Here is a 19662-nt window from a genome sequence, read left to right as displayed (position 1 = left end):
TTTAGAATAAAGTGTTGACGATGTAAAATGAATCTTTTCAGATTTCAAAATTGGAGAGTTAAAATCAGGATTTTCCTCAGGTTAAATCCTTGGGATTTTTGAAGAGTTTTTTGAAATATCAACTTTTTTCTTTAGAATAATGAGTTGATAGTTTTTAATTTAGACATCATTCATTAACTTGAATTTAAAATCAAATTTAAAATCAAGCAATTTAAATCAGTACACATAATTTATCAAAAGTAAAACATGAGAAATCAACCAAAATCAAATCGTGTATAATATACGATATACTTGAACACAGAGACTATCGAAGAGTGCAAAAACCAAATAGAACCATAAACAAAAATGAAATATGGCGTTGATTTAAAATAGTGAAACATAAGTTAGAAATAAGGGATATAATCATAAATCATATATCACTTAAACACTTTGAATCGAGATTGAGTTGGAGTAGAGTAGTCAACAGAGAAGAATACCTTGAAGCCTAAAGGAGACTAGAGAGGGAGTGGGAGAGTAGGACAAGGCGTCTCCGTCGGAGAAGCACTCAGCAATGGATGAAAACTGAAAGGAATGAGTAAGATAATTCTTAGTATGAACTTCAAATTGGGACTTCACTGACTTGCAATCAATGCAATGGACGATGGAAAGAGTAAAAAGAGGCTTTGGAAAATGGAGACTTGCAATGGCAGACTGCAATGGCGTAAGTATGTAGACTTGCAATGCTTTAGAAAATGGAAAGGAGAGGCTAGAGTCTGTAGAATTGTAGGCTATAAACTATCAAACCTTTTTATTATTATTATTATTATTATTATTATTATTATTATTTATCTATAGTAAAAACGTGTTATCATATTATTAGATCATTTTATTTTATGTGAAATATATTTATTTATAATATTTTTAACTCAAATTAATTTGTTTTAAATTAGGCTTATAACTAATTAATCTATAAGAACAAAATCATTTTATAAAAGAGGGGTCAAGATAATTTTTTAGACAAGGGCCGATGCAAGATGAATTAATATCATCCTATTAAATCATAAAAAACTAATATATATATTCTAAACTTTTTTTTTTGGGGGAAGGGGGGGGACTGGTTATAACATTTCGCCACAAGGTGAGAATTATACCTCTCTATTAACTCGTCCACTTTGAGTTTGAGCTTTAAAACCCATTTTTTCCAATGTTATTCCGTTCGTGCGGTAGGTCTACCAGACTCCAAACTTGATTAGTATAGACTCAATTTCATCATTTAGTGCTTTCATTCACCCATTTTTAGTAAAAGATGAGAGAGATTCTTTGGTCCTAGGCTCATCATCATCTTGCAAACTCACCATGAGAGTTTCTCTTTAATTTTAAATCGACGGCGAGGAACATTTCCATATAAGCTCTTGTGTGGTTGAGGCTATTTTGGATGACCAACAAGTGCTATGTTGCCACTTAGAGGTTCTTAGGAGCTTGAAGAATTCTCTCATTCTCAACTAAGATGCTTGAAGTGGCTTTCTCTTGATTCACGATTCTTGGAGTTCCAAATTCCTATCAACCTCATCTTTAATTGAAAATTCATCATCGATGAAAGTCACATCTCGTAACTCAATTTCAAATATAGTTCCATCAAGTTTTTTACTAATCAATACATATCCCTTAAAGTGGTCTAGTTGCCTTATAAAGATACAATTCTTCCATTTAGGGCCCAACTTCTCATTTTTATTAGAAGAATTGTGAATGAAGTTTGTTGAACCCCACGACCACAAGTTAGCCAAGTTGGATTTCTCACTAGTCCAAAGTTCATACGGAATGGACGATACTGATTTGGAGGGCATTCAGTTAAGGATGTAACCCCCCAATATAATATTGGTAGGTTTGCTTGCACTATCATTAACCTAACCATCTCAACCAGTGTCTAATTTCTCATTTCCGCCACGCTATTTTGTTCTGGCGTATATGGCACTGTCAACTGCCATTTGATTAATTTTTCATCACGAAAGTTTTTAAACTACTCAGACAGATATTCAGGTTCACGGCCAGTTCTTAAAGACTTTGTACTATTGTCTAATTGATTATCAACCAAGCTTACTAATTGTCTGAAGTAGTCCAATGCTTTAGACTTGTGGGAGATCAAATAAACATGACCATGTAGCGAAAAATCATCTATAAATGTGATGAAATAGACATACATGTGTCTTCTCCTTACACTCATTGGGCCACAAATGTCTGAGCAGACTGATATCAATGGAGAAGATTTCCTTGTTGCTTTTCCAAATGATTTTCTCTTTACTTTTCCCATAAAAAAAATGTTCATATGTGGACAATGTGACTTTAGCAAGATTGCCTATCAGACATTCTCTACCTAAACTAGTCATCATATATTGCCTGATATGGCCAAGTCTAGCATGTCATTTATACGAATCTAAATTAGCAGATGTAGTGAGAAAAACAGTAAATTCATTTACATTTGAGTAATCCAAATCAATTATCATAAAATCGTCTGAAAGAAAAGCACAATATAAAAAGTATTGTCTAAAAATATGGAAACACCATTGTTTTAAAATAAAATGCGAAAACCAAGTCTAACTAAAGTAACTACGGAAAGTAAGTTTCTTCATATTTCATATGCGTATAACATATTGTGGAGTAATAGAGAGCGACTGCCTCACAAATCTAACTTGCAGGTATTAACTCCCAACACCTCTATGTTGTCTCCATTCACCTTGATACCACGGTTCCCAACTGGAATTCGACGACACTCCACAAGTTCGACCTATCTCTTACTATGTGCTCAATCACTCCTGAATCAATATTCCACATAGGATAGGAGTGAGCATCTTGTCAACTATTGCATGACTTATTACATAAACAGAAAGATAATAGTTAAATTTTACCTTCTTCGGTTCAGTGCAGTCACAAGCGTAGCAACATTTTTTTTCTACAATTGAAACAATCTAGAAGGTCCTGACTCATTTTGCACACGTTTAGTGGCTACCCCAGTCTTGGTGATCTTGCGTTTGTGCATTAATGCTTTGCATGAGCTAGACTCAGCTATATAGGATGAATATTTAGGCTTCGCAATCTCTAGGCACTCAATCTTAAGTTTCAAGTGACACAACAAATCAAGAAAGATTTTGATGTTTTCACTGTGCGTCAAATGTTGGCTCATCGTTTTCCAACTATTGGGTAGCGAGTGTATCACTACCTGGACCTGTTCCTCATTAGTCAGATTGTTTTTGGCTACCTTGAGTTTGCAGATCATGAATGAAATCGCTCTAAGATGCTGCTTAACATGAATGAACTAGAATTTGATGCATAGTGAGAACATCTAAACCTTTGATGATGTGTTGCGTCACTTGAAACTTGAGGTCAAGCACCTAGAGGCTACCAAGCCCAAATATTCATCCTATATGACTGAATTTGGCTCACACAAGGCATTAAGGCACAAGCACAAGATCACCAAGATTGGGGTAGCCACTGGATATATGCAGAATGAGTTAGAACCAATAAAGCGCATCAAGAGAGGCAATTGTAGGAAGAACAAATCTAAGTTAGATTATTTTAGCTATGTAAAGAAATGTCACTTATTTGTTACTATACTGAGCCAAAGAAGATACAATCTAACTATTCTATTTTTGTTTATGTAACAAGTCATATGATGGTTATTCACTCCTATCATTTATAGACTGTTGATTGAGGAGCAATTGAGCACATATTAAGAGATAGGGCCCAATTTCTGGAGTGTCGTTGAATTCCAATTAAGGGCCATGATATCAAGGTTGGGAATGGAATTAACATGGAGGTGCTGGAAATTGGGACTTACAAGTTAGACTTGCAAGGCAATTGCACTCTATCACTCCACGATGTGTTATATGCTCCAAAAATAGGACGAAACTTGATTTCCGTAGTTACTTTGGTTAGACTTCATTTTTGTATTTTATTTGAAAATAATGGTGTTTCCTTATTTTTTGGCAATGCTTTTTATGATTGCGCTTTTCTTTCAAACGATTTTATGATAATGGATTTGGATTATTCAAATTTGAATAAATTCAGTTTTTTTTCGTACTAGATATGATTATTTAGATTCGTATAAGTGGCATGTTAAGCTTGATCATATCGGGTAAGAAATGATGATTAGGTTAGCTAGGGAAAGCCAAATAGACAATCTCACAAAAGTCACTAAAGTAAAGAGAAAACCATTTGGAAAGCAACAAGGGCATCTTACAATCAGTACTAAGATATTTGTGGCCCAATGAATGTGAGGGCAAGATATGGGGCTGTCTATGTCATCATATTTATAGATTTTTTTTTGCGATATAGTCATTTTTATTTAATCTCCCACAAGTCACTTCAGACAATCTGTGAGCTTGATTGAAAATCAATTAGACAAGATAAAGGCTCTAAGAATTGACTATGGAAGTGAATTATAAACATTTAAAGTCTTTGTGATGAAAAATGAATCAAATTACAGTTGAGAATGTCTTATATGCCACAACAAAATAGTATGGCGGAAATGAGAACTTGGACATGCTTGAGATGGTTAGGTTGATGATGATGCAAACAAATCTACCATTATCATATTGGGGGAATGCACTTTTGACTGCAACTTACATTCTTAATTGAGTGCCCTCCGTTCACTCTGTATGAACTTTGGATCGGAAAAAAACCCAACTTGAGTAACTTGCGGCAATGGATTTCAACGGGTTTCGTTCACGATTCTTCTAATAAATATGGGAAGTTGGGACCTAGAGAGAAGAAGTGTATATTTATAATGCACCCTAACCACTCTAAGGGATATGTATTGATTGGTGAATAACACAATGGAACGGTATCTAAAATTGAGTCAAGAAATGTGATTTTCATTGATGATGAATTTCTGATTAGAGGTGAGGTTGATAGGAGTTTGGAACTCCAAGAAGTTTTGGATCAAGAGCAAGCCACTCCAAGCATCCTAGTTTAGAGTGAGGGAATTCCTTAAACTCATAGGAACCTACAAGTGGCAACATACCATTTGTTGGTAATCCACAATAGCCTCAACCGCGCAGGAGCTCGCGTGGAAATGTTCCCGATTGTCGACCTAAGATTGAAGGGAAAATTTTCATGATAGGTTTGCAAGATGATGATGAGCCTATGGCCATCCATGAGGCTCTCTCATCTTCCACTAAAGATGAGTGGATGAAAGTATTACATAATGAAATAGAGTCTACCAGCACTAATTAGGTATGAGATCTGGTAGACTCCTACCGCTAGGGTAGAAGGCCATTGAGAATAAATGAGTTCTAAAGCTCAAACGCAAAGCAGATGGGTCAATAGAAAGGCACAAAATTGGACTCGTGGTGAAAGGATATACCCAACAAGAGGGTGTAGACTATGAGAAAACTTTTTCTCTCGTGGTAAGGTTTACCTAAATTTACCTTATTCTAGTCACAGTAGCATATTTGGATTTGGAATTTTATCAGATGGATGTTAAGACTGGTTTTCTCAATGGAAAACTAGATGAAGAGACCTATATGGATCAATCCATATGTTTTATGGTCAAAGGTAAAGATTGTAAAGTGGCATGCTCAAGCGATCTATATATGTCTTAAAACAATCATCTAGACAGTGGTATCTCTGATTTCATCAATCCATTATCTTGAATGAGTTTACGATGATAGTAGAAAATTACTGCATATATATAAAATGGTCCAAAACGAGTGGTATAAAATGGTCCAAAACGGACCACTGTATATATTTGGCATATACATTCACGACATTCTATTTGCTAGAAATGATAAGAGGATGATTGTCACCACTAAGGAATGGTTGTCACTCAACTATGAGATGATGAGCATTAGGGGTGTAACCAGTCCGGTCTGGTCTGGTTTTAGATAAAATCTAGGACCGAACCGGTATGTACCGGTTTTGTATTTTTCAAAACCGATTACGCACCGGTTACCCTCCTAAATCGGTACTTCTGGTTTTATCGTTTTCCGGTCCGGTCCGGTTCGATTTTTCGATTTTTTTAAAATGTAAGTTTCACAATTTGTCATTAAAAATTTGTTTATAAAAAAAAAAATTTTGATTTAAAAAAAATTGTTTTATACTTTTATTAATATATTAGATTATATAATAGTATTAATATTAAACTATTGGTATAGTTATAAGTTATATGTTAGTATTAGTTATAAACTTTTAGTGATTTAGTATTAACATTTTATGTAATAATTTATAAATTATAATAAAAAATTATTTCATATATAAATATATATTATATATAAAATTTCACATCAAAATTTATAATTATACATTATATATAAAACTTATATATGTTAATATTTAATATATATAAAATATTTTGTATAAAACTTATATATAAAAATATTATTTTTTATTTTTTTTAATCAACCGGTCTGGTCCGGGCCAAAAAATCCAGAACCGGAACCGGCCGGTTTTTACATTTTAAAAATCGGTTCCAGACTGGACTAGTTCAAAACCGGTAAAACCGGTCCTGACCGGTTTTCCGGGTTGAGTTTACACCCCTAATGAGCATGGATGAAACAAAATAAATTTTAGGGGTTAAGATCCATAGAGATTGTTCAAAGTGATTTTTGTATTTATCTCAACAGACTTACATAAAGAAGATTCTTGAGCACTTTCAGATGAGTAATTGTAAGCCCATTGATACCCATATTGCTAAAGGTGAGAGCTTATGCCAAGAAATGTATCCAAAGTCTCCAAGCAAGATAGAGAAGATGGTCCATGTTCCATATGCTAGTGCTACTAGTAGCTTTATGTATGCAATAATGTGTATTCAGGTAGACATATGTAGTTGGCTTGGTCAGTAGATTCCAATCTAACCTCGGACTGACCCATTGGAACGCAATTAAGAGAATTTTGAGATATCTCAAGGAACTGCAGACTATGTATTGTACTATCAAGATTCATATTTGTAGTTAAAAGGTTACAATGACCCTTATTGGGGTAGTGGCCTAGACGAGCACAAGCCGACAACTGGGTATGTTTTCTTACTGAACAATGGTGTAATTACATAGAGTAGCAAGAAACAACTTTGTATAGCCTTATCCACCATGGAGGCAGAGTACGTAGCTTGTTTAGCAGTGGTTCAGGAGGCTATTTGGTTGAGGAGGTTCTCTCTGTAGCTAGATATCAGCGTAGATACTTCTGATCCAGTGACGATTTCTTGCAACAGCATAGCTGCTCTCGCATATGCTAAGGACCCAAAGTATCATGGAAGAACCAAATAAATTGATATCCAATACTACTATATTAGAGACATGGTGCCACAAAAGGAAGTAGTTCTGAAGTATTTTTCTACGAGTTACATGGTTGTTGATCCCCTGACAATGCCTAAAGCTAAAGACGCTTTTATAGCTAATGTTAGGAGTTTATGATTGCATAGACTGTGATTATAATTTATTTTATTGTTGACAAAGTAATATGAACTTTCCTTTGAGATATTGATGCAATATGATATTTTTTCAGTTTATCTTTATCATATGACATGACTTGTACACACACACAATGTATGTCAATAGGTTTAGATCGGCTCATTTTGTCACTACAAAGAGGTAGCGAGCATAAATAAGATATTTTGTCAATTGGTACTTGTCCAAATGAGGATATTTTGCAAGACACAAAAGATATATCGACTTAGTTGGAGCTAAGATGAGGTCCATCATTTGTAAGAGAACCGTGCATGGACACCCCACAATCATGTAGCTTGTAGTTGGCCAGATGCAAAATCCTCTTTGACGCCTTAGAGGCGAGCAAATGGAAAGACTCGAGTTTGACTTGGAAATGTCATCTAGACTAAAGATCTGTATGGTGTTTGATATGAACATAACATATGCTCTTTGAGAAAGAGAGAATTATTGTAGCACGTATTTCATAATACATGTGCTTATACGACTAGATATGAAAATAAATGAATGGTTCTTTGTTTTTTCACTATGTGAGTCATGTTCTTTTTAAGTGTCCTTCTTGACACTGAGTTTGTCATAAGATAAAGGTTCTTATATTTGCTACTCTAGTATGTTGTCTATAACCATGATTGATATGATTTAAAGAGACATTGTTGGAAAAAGGGTCAGATTAAAGTTGAGTGACATGAGGGCAAAATGAAGGCTATTCGACAACGCATCCTTGGTTGAGTTTGCTGACATCAAGTTTTGGGCCTACAATGTGATAGTGACAAAATTCGTGAACACATCGCGATGACTTAGAAATGATCAAATACAGTTCTGAGTTTTTTTTTTTAGATCTCGAGAGGAATTGAATATACTTGATCAGATGTGATCAAATGAGTTTAAGGCAAACATGACACTTTAGAAATGTTGCTACACTAGTCTTCTTTGTAAGAGAATTGATATAATGCTCCTACACATTTTTTTAAGGTATACTCGGTAATTGCACAACCTATTTACTTGTGAACGAGATAAGAGTTTTTAAAAAAGAAGAAGATAGAGATCACGTTCAGCAATACATGTCTGGGACATGCCTACTGTGCAAATGAGAGATGTAATAAAACAGATGGGCGCCCTTATTGGGCATACCCCTCGTGCTTCCCATATTGGGATGCTGGGCATTAACGCCCGGCATCGGCATTACTCAAGGCGTTATGCCTGGAGTAATGGGGGCTAAAGGCTAGCCTTAAGGCCAACCGAGTGTTATTATACAAGGACCCTATAATGGCCACGAAATTTGGTCTTGGAATACCCTCTCTCAAATATTTGTTCTCTGTAAAAGCTTTAGGGCTATAGGCATCTTGGGTGTCTCTAGTTAATTTACATAGCAAAATCACACACCGAGTAGAGACAAACTCAGAACTAACGGAGATTTGAACATTTAATTCATTAGTGGAACTACACAAATTGAGGTATTTCCTTCCGCTCTGAATATTTCCATGAACTCTAACAAAAATAAAAATAAAAAATAAAAAGAATGAGGCTTAAAAAATCGTGAAGCAGAGAAGACTGCTGAAAGTAAATTGAAGCTTCACAACTCTCCAACTTGAAGAATAGGTCCACACTGCATATAGAAATGATCTCGGGATCCAAGTAAGATCTGAAATAGAATCCCATTCTCCAAATATCTAACCAAGTTGCTTCACTGCTGCTAGCATTTCAACCATTCCAGCTAGAATCGAGCAATGTGACAGTCAATATAGCCAAAGTCCCTCGGTAAGAAGGGATGTGCCTACAGGCGAAATCCGCTGGCATTATCTTACATATGGTCAACGCTATTTGATATGCATGTCTGTCCCTGGAGTGACTCTTTCTTCAACGTAATTGGCAAATCTAACTCTTGGTGGTTGAAAGCACTGTTTAAAAATAAGTTGAAAATTGTTTATTGACTGCTTAGGTAACGAATAACATTCAGTAGCGTATTGGGGAAAATTTAGAACAAAAAGAGAAGTTACTAAATTGCTACAAGCACTTTGATTCGGAGTAAAGGCCGCTTACTGTGATTCTGCCGTGGATATTGAGCTCATAGTTCATCTGGCCTAGGCGGTGTTTTGCTAATTCTTCAGCTTCAGATGCTTTCCTGCACGCTTCTTGCATCTGCGTCAATTTAAAAGTAATGAGTTGTTGTAATGACAGTGCTAAAAATCCTTGAAAACAACGCAACGGATTCCTGCCTGTTTTCTGATAAAGATAATAGTTTGTTAAAAGGACTGACCAGTGAACTCAAGACAACAATATAAGCAATGGTTCAGTTCAAAGAGGACAATCAACCAGATGAGCAATTGGAAGGATTATTAAGGTCAGTATTCTAATAAAATAGCACAAGATTTTTTTCAATGTGATATGGCCATGTTTTATCGAGTGGAGTAAAAAAGGTCATATATGATAGATACTTCCCAAATGCAAGACTAAACTGTATTTTAAGTTAGATTCTCCAAGAAAATAAATAATAACAATAATTCAAAATACAAGTCCGAACTTGTCTCCATTGACTAAGCAATGAGAAAGGCCGAAAAACTTGCAGGAAGAACATTGGTTTAAGTCAATCAATGAAGTTTGTATGAACTCCTATAGACTCATCCACATATTCATACCATTTTTTCATACTTCTCTGAGCTCAGAGGACTTTTCAAGCTGTGATGAACATATATATTGGACCCATCTTCCTTCCATCTGAGAATAACTCAGTGCTGCAACACAACTCTTATACATATACATATTAAGTGGAGACATGCTTTTATGCAAGCCTAAGATCCATTTAACTTTCTAGTATTGTCGTGATGAAGATTGGATGTTAAAATTTCAAATTTTACGATTCTTAAAAATTAAAGCTGCCTTTTATAGACTTTCGAAGCGAGCATTCAGAAGTGGCCCTAGTCAAGTATGGTGTACGTCAAACTAGCATCCACTAGGTCAATCAAATGCACATAACACAGTAATCAGATAGGTGCATTTTATGTTCTTGCAGTGCTCACCTGATTGACATGAACAGTCGGATGATCATTGAGACCATCAGCAGATTTTTGCAACATATTTCGTAGGTATGATAGTTCCTTAATCAAATCCAAGGCCACCTCTTCAGCATCTTGCATCTGATTTCGGGAAAACTCAAATGCTCTCTCTGCATGAAGACGGAAAGAAGCACAGTTCAAACAAGTGCAGAGCCCTCTGCATCCTCGTGGATTTCTCTTAAGAATCCCCTTTAGGAGTCCAGTACCAACAATTGCCGGAGGAACTGAGGCTCCGTGTTGAGATATGTTCCCAGACAAGCCATCTGCTTCAACTGGCTTTGAACTGGAAGAATTGTTTCTGAATGAACTAATGCAGTCTGCTTCAGTGTCAAAAGACATTCGTGACACCGTCGTTGTACCTTCTTCCCTGGACAAAGTTCCACAACTGACAGGAGACGGTGAGGTAACTGATGGATCAACTTCATATACAGAAATCACTTGGTTAGGGGAAGTTTCCAATTGACTGTATCTATCTGATTTGACCTGTTCAACTTGCGACTGATGTTCCTTCAGTGAATCAAGCGAAATTGTGGGTTCAGGATCATCCTGAGGAGATTTTAGCTTCGGTTCATCAACGTTTGATGAATATTGAGCAGAATCAGAATGGCTAGCTTGATGCTCTGCATGAAAGCTGTGGCCATTTGATACAACTGGATTTTCTTGACAGTTGGAAACAACACATGATGGAAGCCGCATTTCTTCCTTATCCTTCTCAAATTTTGAGCAATAACCATTCCCTGAAGCACCTAAGAAATCCAGGCTAGCAGATGTTATCTTTCTATTATTAGTGAACACTAATATCTGCTTGAGGAATTGGAAGCAATCTTTTGCGAGCTTACTAGAATTATCATAGAGAAGGCAAAACAGGACTTACTAGAATTATCTTTTGCGAGCTCAACAAGAAATGGAAGCAATCTTCTATAGCTGAATGAGCCATAACTTCTGTATAACTTAAGTCTTGAGCATGGATTTAAGACCTGTTTTGGAATACAGAGCCCATCTTATATGAGAAGAATTTCACAATAAATTTCCAACATCTGAGAATTTAAAAAATTGAAAGTTTCTTACCAGTTTGCTTTCAGAATTGGAGTTTCTCCTATCACTAGCACGGCTAGCACTTCTTGTATTACTTACAAGAAGTGGCTTCCCAAGGCCATTATCTGTACTCTTCTCAAAAAAATCCACTCTAGCACTTTCATTTTCTTCTGTGTCTGCTTTAGTACAGACCTCGGCATCTGGTGTCATCTGGACATGCTCTTCATTTGAATCAACGATTTGACTTTGAACCATACCATCATCAACATATCTTAGCTCTAAATTAGATGATTTGTTGTTATCTAATTCAGAAAAAATAGGATTCAAACTCTGAGCTTTACAAGGAAAATTACTAGGTTTCTTCATTCCTCCAGTCTCAGACTGCTTTACATCATCAGAGCGCTGAGCAACTCCATAATCTCTTCCTGGATGACACTCGTATTTAATCCAAGACAACTGGGTGTTTACATTGTCATCTTGAGCTTCGCTAGGAATCCTGGTAGCCTTTTTCTCAGTTTCTACATTGTCACTCTGACCCTTTGCATTATCCTCCAAACCCGAAGATAGAACAGGTTTTGCGTCAATTTCATGATCTTTAGTAGTAAACCCCAACTCAAATTTCTGAATTTTTCCATTCCCAAAGAGCTTTTCATGGCGATCATCAACCAATTTTTTTGAATCAATTGGTATTAATGATTCAGTAAAGTGTTTAGACGATGTTAAATCCGCCATGTTACCATCTGATGACTCATTGGCAGAATTGCCAGAGTCAGCAGTGTAACACTCCATTGAACAGCTGTTTGTAATACATTTATGCATGGCAGCTTCTTGACCATTAGAACCCAATTTTGGTTGGAGCAACTTTTGTCCCAAACACTTCACCAGTTTTGGGCACTCAGCACTTTCTGGAATATCTATAGAAATTAATTAGTAGATTTGTCAGCTCCACGTACATGCTTCTCCTTTCCAAAAATCAGCTTGAGAACTTAAATTTTATTAAAAGGGAAGACAAAAAGGAGTTGCAACTTACAAGAATTGTCTTTGTCGATGTCCATCAGAAAAGGAAGCATTCTTTTATAGCTAAATGAACCAGGAGTTTTGAATAGCTTCCGTCTAGAACATGGTTTGAGCACCTATTCCAGAATCCCAGACATACCACATTAGCACAAACCTTAAGAGAATACTAATGCTTTTATAGTCATCAAATGAAGTAGCACCTCAATATTTTAAGTTCTATCATTGGAAAGTTCCCAATGCATAGGAGTACTGATTATCATGAACACGAAGCACAATAAATTAAAGGGAAAAATAACAGTACACAAACACGAGACCATTTTCTTATCCTTATATATTGGAATGAAATAAAAAAGTGCATAAAAAGTGTCATTCTTACCGACTTGAAGGAAGAAATTGAGTCATTCTTCTTCTCATTATAGTCGTTACCAAAAGCCCGTCCAACGCACGTATCAATTCTTTGAGTACTTCCAATTGGAGGCTTCCCTCCTTTTTCATTAGCATGCCCATTACCAAATGCCTCAGAATCAGGCGGCGTCGTCTGAAAATCGCATTTATTCAAATCACCAGTTCCCTTCGGAAGCCCATCATTTTCACCATCATCTACACCATTATCTTCCGAATCACCCTTTAGTCCATTTCCTTCGGTCGCCAACGAACTAGGATTCACACCAACCAAATCCTGGGTTTTACAAGAAATCCCAAAATCAAATTTCTGAACTTCTTCACTTTCATCATTATATGGATAAACCCCATTATGTTCATCCAATCGGAACTCCTCCACAGCAGAAGACAACACCAAGTTTTTTTTCTCCATATTCTCACCGCCTCCGCAAGAAATCCCTTGATCTAAATTCTCAACAGCTACGCCTAATTTCTGAATACTATTTACATTTTCGTGGAGATTCGGACCATACGAGGCAATTGATTTGGGCGAAAAGACCCGTCTAGTGCGGAGATCCTTGATCAGGACAAGGAGATCGTTTTTTAGGGGATAAGAAGAATCGTTGTTGTGCAATGTGCGGTGGAGCTGGATCTGAGATTTCCTGCGGGTAGAGATGCCTACCAAGGGATGGGATGGGGTAGGCGGAAGCTTTCGCTTCTTGGAGCTCTGATTTGCGTCCATCCTGATGGTTGTGTTGCAGAGAGTCACAGGGAGAGAGAGAGAGAGAGAGAGAGAGAGAGAGATGGGGGAGGGGGGGAGTGGGAGATGGCGGGTAAAGTTGAAGAATAAGTTCACCAACTTTTTCTATGGCGGGAAGAGTATGGCCATTTGGCGGGAATTATGAGTTTGGCAATATTTTATATAGAAAAATATATTATATTGAAAATTCGTATTTTTTTTCACCCGTGGGCAGTGATGTCAGATAATTGACAGATTAATAAAGAAAATTTGTTGGCCATCCGATATGTAAAGTCTGATTTGGATTTAGGAGCATCTATTTCTTTCAATAATCAGTTTCGCTATTGGGCGTGATGTTCCCACCCCCCACCAAACGGGCTTGACTCATTCACGTGAGGCCCAATAGCCAAAGCGTAATCGGCTCACGAGGCAAAATAAGAATAAGGAGGTCTAGGACCAAAACGGGAAGAGGGTTGATGTGGAACGATGGGACGATGTCCTCTCTGACACTACCATGTACACGCACGTCGTAGTAGAGTCACGCTGCATTAAAAAGCTAGTACAAAACGTTGGCAAAGATCACGACGAGGACCCTTGTCTCTAACAAAATGCGCGAAGTTGGCCGCACTCTCCAGCTTGCGACATAGGACATGACTCGAGGAGCTACATCGCATTAAAGGCGATGACATGGTACCCAATACGGAGGACGGACATCTCTGACATGGGATATTGGGGACCATCTCGACCAGTGGTATAAAAACCAAATCACATGTTAGAATGTTTTGTTATGTTCTCTAATATACCAAAAAACTCTCTCTAAGGATCAAAATTGACTTAGACATCAGAGGTGTTTCACTAATCTCGAGCCCTCGTTTTCCTTGCGTGGTAAGAAACTGAGCCTGGTGACTGCTGTACGAAACACATTGTCAATAATGGTGTCATTTGTGGGATCCTTTGTAACTTAACGTATCCTTCGCATGCCGACTACAACACACTCTCAAACTACCTGCGATTAGGAAGCAACCTCAAGAAATATGGAAGGAAGATTTGCATAAATGGAAGTGCACAAGAAGAGAATGACAACGGAGATGGAAAACCTCCAATAGAAAAATTAAATACTGAGGAGAAGGGGCGTAGATACTCAAGAAGACGCAACACCAAGCCAGAATGAGAGTGCCAAGTCGCAAAGTTATGAAAGAATGAACACCAGCGAAGAAAAGAGGAGGAAGATGCACCACGAGCTATGTAGTCTCTTGGACAAGTATGAGGAGATGACCAAGAGAATGGGCTTGTTGTCATCGGTTGACCAAGTTGCTCAACATCACGGACTTGCCCTATACTGGGGAGATGATGGCAGCACCACTCCCACCAAAGTTCAGACTCCCACAGAAATTTAGGATAGGTCCAAAGTCCCCTTGAGTACCTGGAGACCTTTAAGGTGCATATAACTCTTCAAGGGTTCAACGAAGAGGACTTGCCCTATACTGGGGAGATGATGGCAGCACCACTCCCGCCAAAGTTCAGACTCCCACAGAAATTTAGGATAGGTCCAAAGTCCCCTTGAGTACCTGGAGACCTTTAAGGTGCATATAACTCTTCAAGGGTTCAACAAAGAAGTGTCATGTCGAGCTTTCTCACTGACACTTAAAGGCACGACAAGAGGATGGTTCGTATTTCTATCGCAAGGCTCTATCGATAGCTTTGGAGAACTCGCTCCACTGTTTTTGACGTAGTTTATGGCAAGCAGGAGAAGAAGGAGGCCTGCGGGATGACGAGTCCCTCAAGGCGGATCTGACATGGTTTAATAAAGAATGCATGAAGACAGATGATCGGGATGAGAAAATCACACTGGCGACACTTTTGGGGGCATTTGGCCTCAGAACCTGTTCATGGCTGAGCTAGCAAGAAAGACCCCTATGACGTTGCAAGAGCTCATGGACCGAGTGGACAATTTCATGAACACTAAATACACATTCAGGGCCTTAACGGCCCAGAGGAAGCCAAGTTAGAGCGAACGAAGAAGGGGTCTAGTAGGCTAAGCCGCACAAAGACCCTGGAGAAGTCCAAAAAAGGGCATCTTGACTGAAGGCGAGAAGAGAAGACATTCATGATAGGGCAGAGTGCCTGACACGTATATGCCAGCTTGAACGTGAAAGAAGAGAGCAAGCAGACCGATTGTGATGCTGACTACTACCAATGGAAAGGTCATCGCTTTTTCAGCTACCACTAAACAGAAAGTCACAGGATCGAGGACTACTACACTATCAAGAAGAAGATAAAGGAAATGAAAAGGAGTAGAGAGCTGGAACGACTGGTTGCCCAACATTCGATGAACCGGGGACAACCGTCCGAATAGCAAATGAGACGGCCGCGAAAGTAGCACATGAGTGAGATTCCCAAGCGGCACAGAATGGACCGGGGGGATGATCAAAAGGCACCCCATCGGGCCCTAGCACACGACAACGGCCAATAGCCCCTTTGGGGAGATTTGCACCATAGTTGGCAATTTTGCCGGTGGCGGCCCTATCTCCTCTATCAAAAAGGCATATGCTTGAAAAGCCAAGTACGAGGAAGTGTTCTCCATGGAGAGGCACCTGGCAAAGTGGATAAGGTGTTGGGTAGGATGAGGAAGACAACAAAGGGGTGCTCTACCCTTACGATGATGCACTAGTAGTGACCAATTATACGAACTAGAGGATCTTGATAGACAACGACAGCTCGACTGACATCCTCTTCAAGGATGCTTTCACAAAAATGGAAATAAACCCAAACTGCCTACACCCAGCCCCACGTCTCTGAATGGGTTCCTGAGGAATGTAGCCCAGCCCGTAGGCATCATAACTTTGACGATCTTGGTCAGCGAAGCGCCCCACACTGCCACGACCATGACTGACTTCCTAGTTGTAAAGGCTAAGTCATCCTATGACACCATTTTAGGGCGATCGATGTTGAATAGCCTACGAATGATGACATTGACCTATTACTTGAAGATGAAATTCCCGATGGAGATGGGTGTAGGAGAAGTCTGAGGTGAACAAGTACTAGCGCGAGAGTGTTACGTGCAAGAACTGAAGACTAGAGGGTGAAATTGGGTAGAGGAGCTCTCGAGAGTCCTATGGGCTTACCGGTCTACCTCAAAACACTAACAGGAGAAAACCCTTTCGCCCTCACTTATGGAAGCGAAATGGTGGTATTGGTGGAAGTTGGGATGCCAACCTATAGGGTCTAGCACTTCAACAACAAACTCCAACAACGAGAAATTGGAAGAGCCGCTGGATTTCTTCAAAGGAAAGAGATAGGAGGACGAAATCTAGAAGGTGATCAACAAAATAAATGCCAAGCACTATTCCAATAAGAGGGTTAGACCTAGGTCCTTTAAAATGGACGATTTGTTCTTGAGGCAGACGAGAATGACCACGCAAGAGGAGGGGAAGCTAGGGCCACGATAGGAAGGACCATATGTAATCATCGCCAACAATAGGTTGTGCTCCTATTGGCTTAAGGATTCCTAGGGAAATGAACTACCGCTACCGTGGAACTCATACCACTTGCGGAAGTATTTTGCTTGATTGAACTGTGAAAGTGTATGGTGCCGACAACGGGCGGTAAAAATTCCTAGACTGCCCGACCCTCGCGTACCAACCAGGACTCGCCGTAAACTATGGATGGTGACATCCCTTGATTGCCGGCCCTTGTGTACCAAGTCGAGTCCTTGGACTCATCATAAACTATAGGCGGGTGAAGTCCCTTGACTTCCCGAACCTCGAGTCCTAAGTCGAGTCCCCTGACTCGCCGTGAACTATGGGTTGAGATAGTCTCTTGACTGTCCGACCCTCGTGTACCAAGCTGAGTCCCTAGACTCACTGTGAACTATGGGCGATGATAGTCTCTTGACTACCAAACCCTCGTGTACCCAGCTAAGTCCCTTGACTCGCCGTGAACTATGGGCAGAGATAGTCCCTTCACTGCCCACCCCTCGCATACCAAGCTGAGTCCCTTGACTCGCCATAAACCATGGGCAGTGACGATCTTTTGACTATTCGGCCCTATCATGCCAAGTCAGGTCTCTGGACTAGCTCCTAACCAGCAGGCTAAGCCAATGGACGGTGCAAGTCTCTTGATTGCTAACCCTCACACAAACGAAAGCAAAAGGAAAGGAACGCAATAGAACGAAAAAAGAAGAAGAAGAAGAAGAAGAAGAAAGAAAACAACGAAAAGAAAGAAAGCAAATAAGTTAGGTAAGAACATTTTTCTACATTGAAAAAGTACATCTTGTTTACATTCAAAAATAAATATACATAAAAATAAGTATACAATTAAGAGCCGGGAGTTGTGTCTAGGAGAGCGTCAGACATCACATCCTTGGCCATGGAGTTGGCAAATGGTAGCGCCAGATGGCCCGACTGGAGAGACATCAGATTTAGAGTCCTCAGGTCGGTCAGGGGGTTCTCCAACAAGTGGTCCCTCAGGCTGTCCAGTCCCTCTTTGTAGCTGTAACCCCAAGCCAGGTTGTAGACTGTCTTCACTGCTGACATCTGCGCAGAAAGACGGGCCAAGGCCCCCTTGGTGTCATCAAACTTAGATCGTAGTGCTTCGATGTCTAGGTCTTGGGAGACCAGCTCTTCTTGGCAAGCAGTAACCCAGACTCCAAAGCCTCTACCTGCAGATCTCGAGACTGCAACTCGCCCCTGGTCGAAGCCAGTTCAGACTCCAAGGTCTTGTCCTGCTTGTCCTAAGATCCGAGGAGGTCTGTCTTTTGCTTCTAGGTTTTGGTGAGGTCCAAGTAGGTCTTTTGTAGCTAGTTGTGCGACCTCACATCCGAGTTGTGTTGTTTGACTAGCTTGTCCTTCTTACCCTGGGGGTCACGACATGATTTCCAGAGCCATTTGAACTCCGCCTCCTGAAGATCCCACACGGCCTCACAAGTGGTCCCACTCCTCCCCTAGAAGCTTAGTCTTGAGGAGGTGTTGGGCAACCTCCTCTTGAGATTTAGCCAGGTCGTCTTGGAGGCCTTCTCTTACGGAAGCCTGGCAATCTTTCTTTTCTTGCGCTTACTGTTGGAGTGCAGTGGGATGAAGGCCTCCTCAACCTCATCCTTCTCCCTGTTTACCTTGCTGTCCTCTTTGCAGGCGAGAACGACGAGGGATCGCACTGCTCCCCCCATTCATTTTCCAACTCCTCCCTTTCATCCATGATCAAGGTGGCCAATTGGTCTACTTCTTGGCTGGCCAATTGGCCTACTCCTTGGCTGGCCAATTGGTCTACTTCTTGGCGGGCCAAATACTTTCAAATAAAGTAAAACGTAAGCAGAGAATAAGGAATATGGAAAACTATAGCAATAAATGACTAAAATGCCTTACCGAGGAGAACAATTTGTTTGCTTTTTGACTAATGGCCTCAACCCGAGCTCTATCAAAGCCCAAACCATTCCTTGAAGGCCCATTCCCACCGGCTCAGGAGGTGTGCCCCATATATCCTAGTTGCCATAACAGCAAAGGAGGAACCCAAGAAGGAGAACCTTCACCCTTGTCAAGCGCCGACTCAGGTTAAGTTTCAGTGACACTTACGACACCATCTCTTGATGCCTGCTCAGATGTTCTTGGGGCATCTGCGCTGCCGACCAACTACAATTCAGGCCTCCCCTTGGCCCCATTGCCAGCCACAATCTCCAACTTGGGCATCGCCAAGGTGCCCTCACCACAAGTTGGCACCAGCCCAGATGCCTCCGAGGCGTTTACATCAGCTACCGGCCTCGACTCCAATGTCACCCTGACATTCCCACCGATTGAAGCCTTTTATTTAGTCACGACTGAAATGGCCACCAACGCCTGCCCAATACTCGCTAGGGTCTCCGTATCGGCCACCGATTCTAGCTAGGGACCTCTTGGGGAACAGCAGCCAGCTCCTATTCAGCTTAGGCAGCCGCGAAGGTGCCACCAACAAGTTGTTCACCCAGCGCATTTTTATCAACCAGTAGTGGGGTCGTCTCAGAAGGCTCCTTTATCTCGCGATGAAACTACCTCAG

At 39.9% G+C, this 19662-nt stretch overlaps 1 protein-coding gene across 1 annotated transcript; it reads right to left on the bottom strand.

Moving 5' to 3' along the window:
* Window positions 1-8809: 8809 nt before the first annotated feature.
* On the bottom strand, window positions 8810-13695 carry LOC108996654. The gene is made up of 7 exons (XM_018972666.2): window positions 12894-13695; window positions 12531-12633; window positions 11534-12414; window positions 11340-11442; window positions 10430-11211; window positions 9453-9551; window positions 8810-9310 (listed from the first exon to the last, which is right to left on the bottom strand). The coding sequence occupies exons 1-7, from the start codon at window positions 13638-13640 to the stop codon at window positions 9230-9232; spliced, it is 2796 nt and encodes a 931-aa protein (XP_018828211.2). The 5' UTR covers window positions 13641-13695; the 3' UTR covers window positions 8810-9229.
* Between the last annotated feature and the right edge of the window lie 5967 nt (window positions 13696-19662).

Source organism: Juglans regia, chromosome 7, assembly GCF_001411555.2.
Source record: "Juglans regia cultivar Chandler chromosome 7, Walnut 2.0, whole genome shotgun sequence".
NCBI classification, from domain to species: domain Eukaryota; kingdom Viridiplantae; phylum Streptophyta; class Magnoliopsida; order Fagales; family Juglandaceae; genus Juglans; species Juglans regia.
This window is presented reverse-complemented; position numbering and strand designations above follow the sequence as displayed.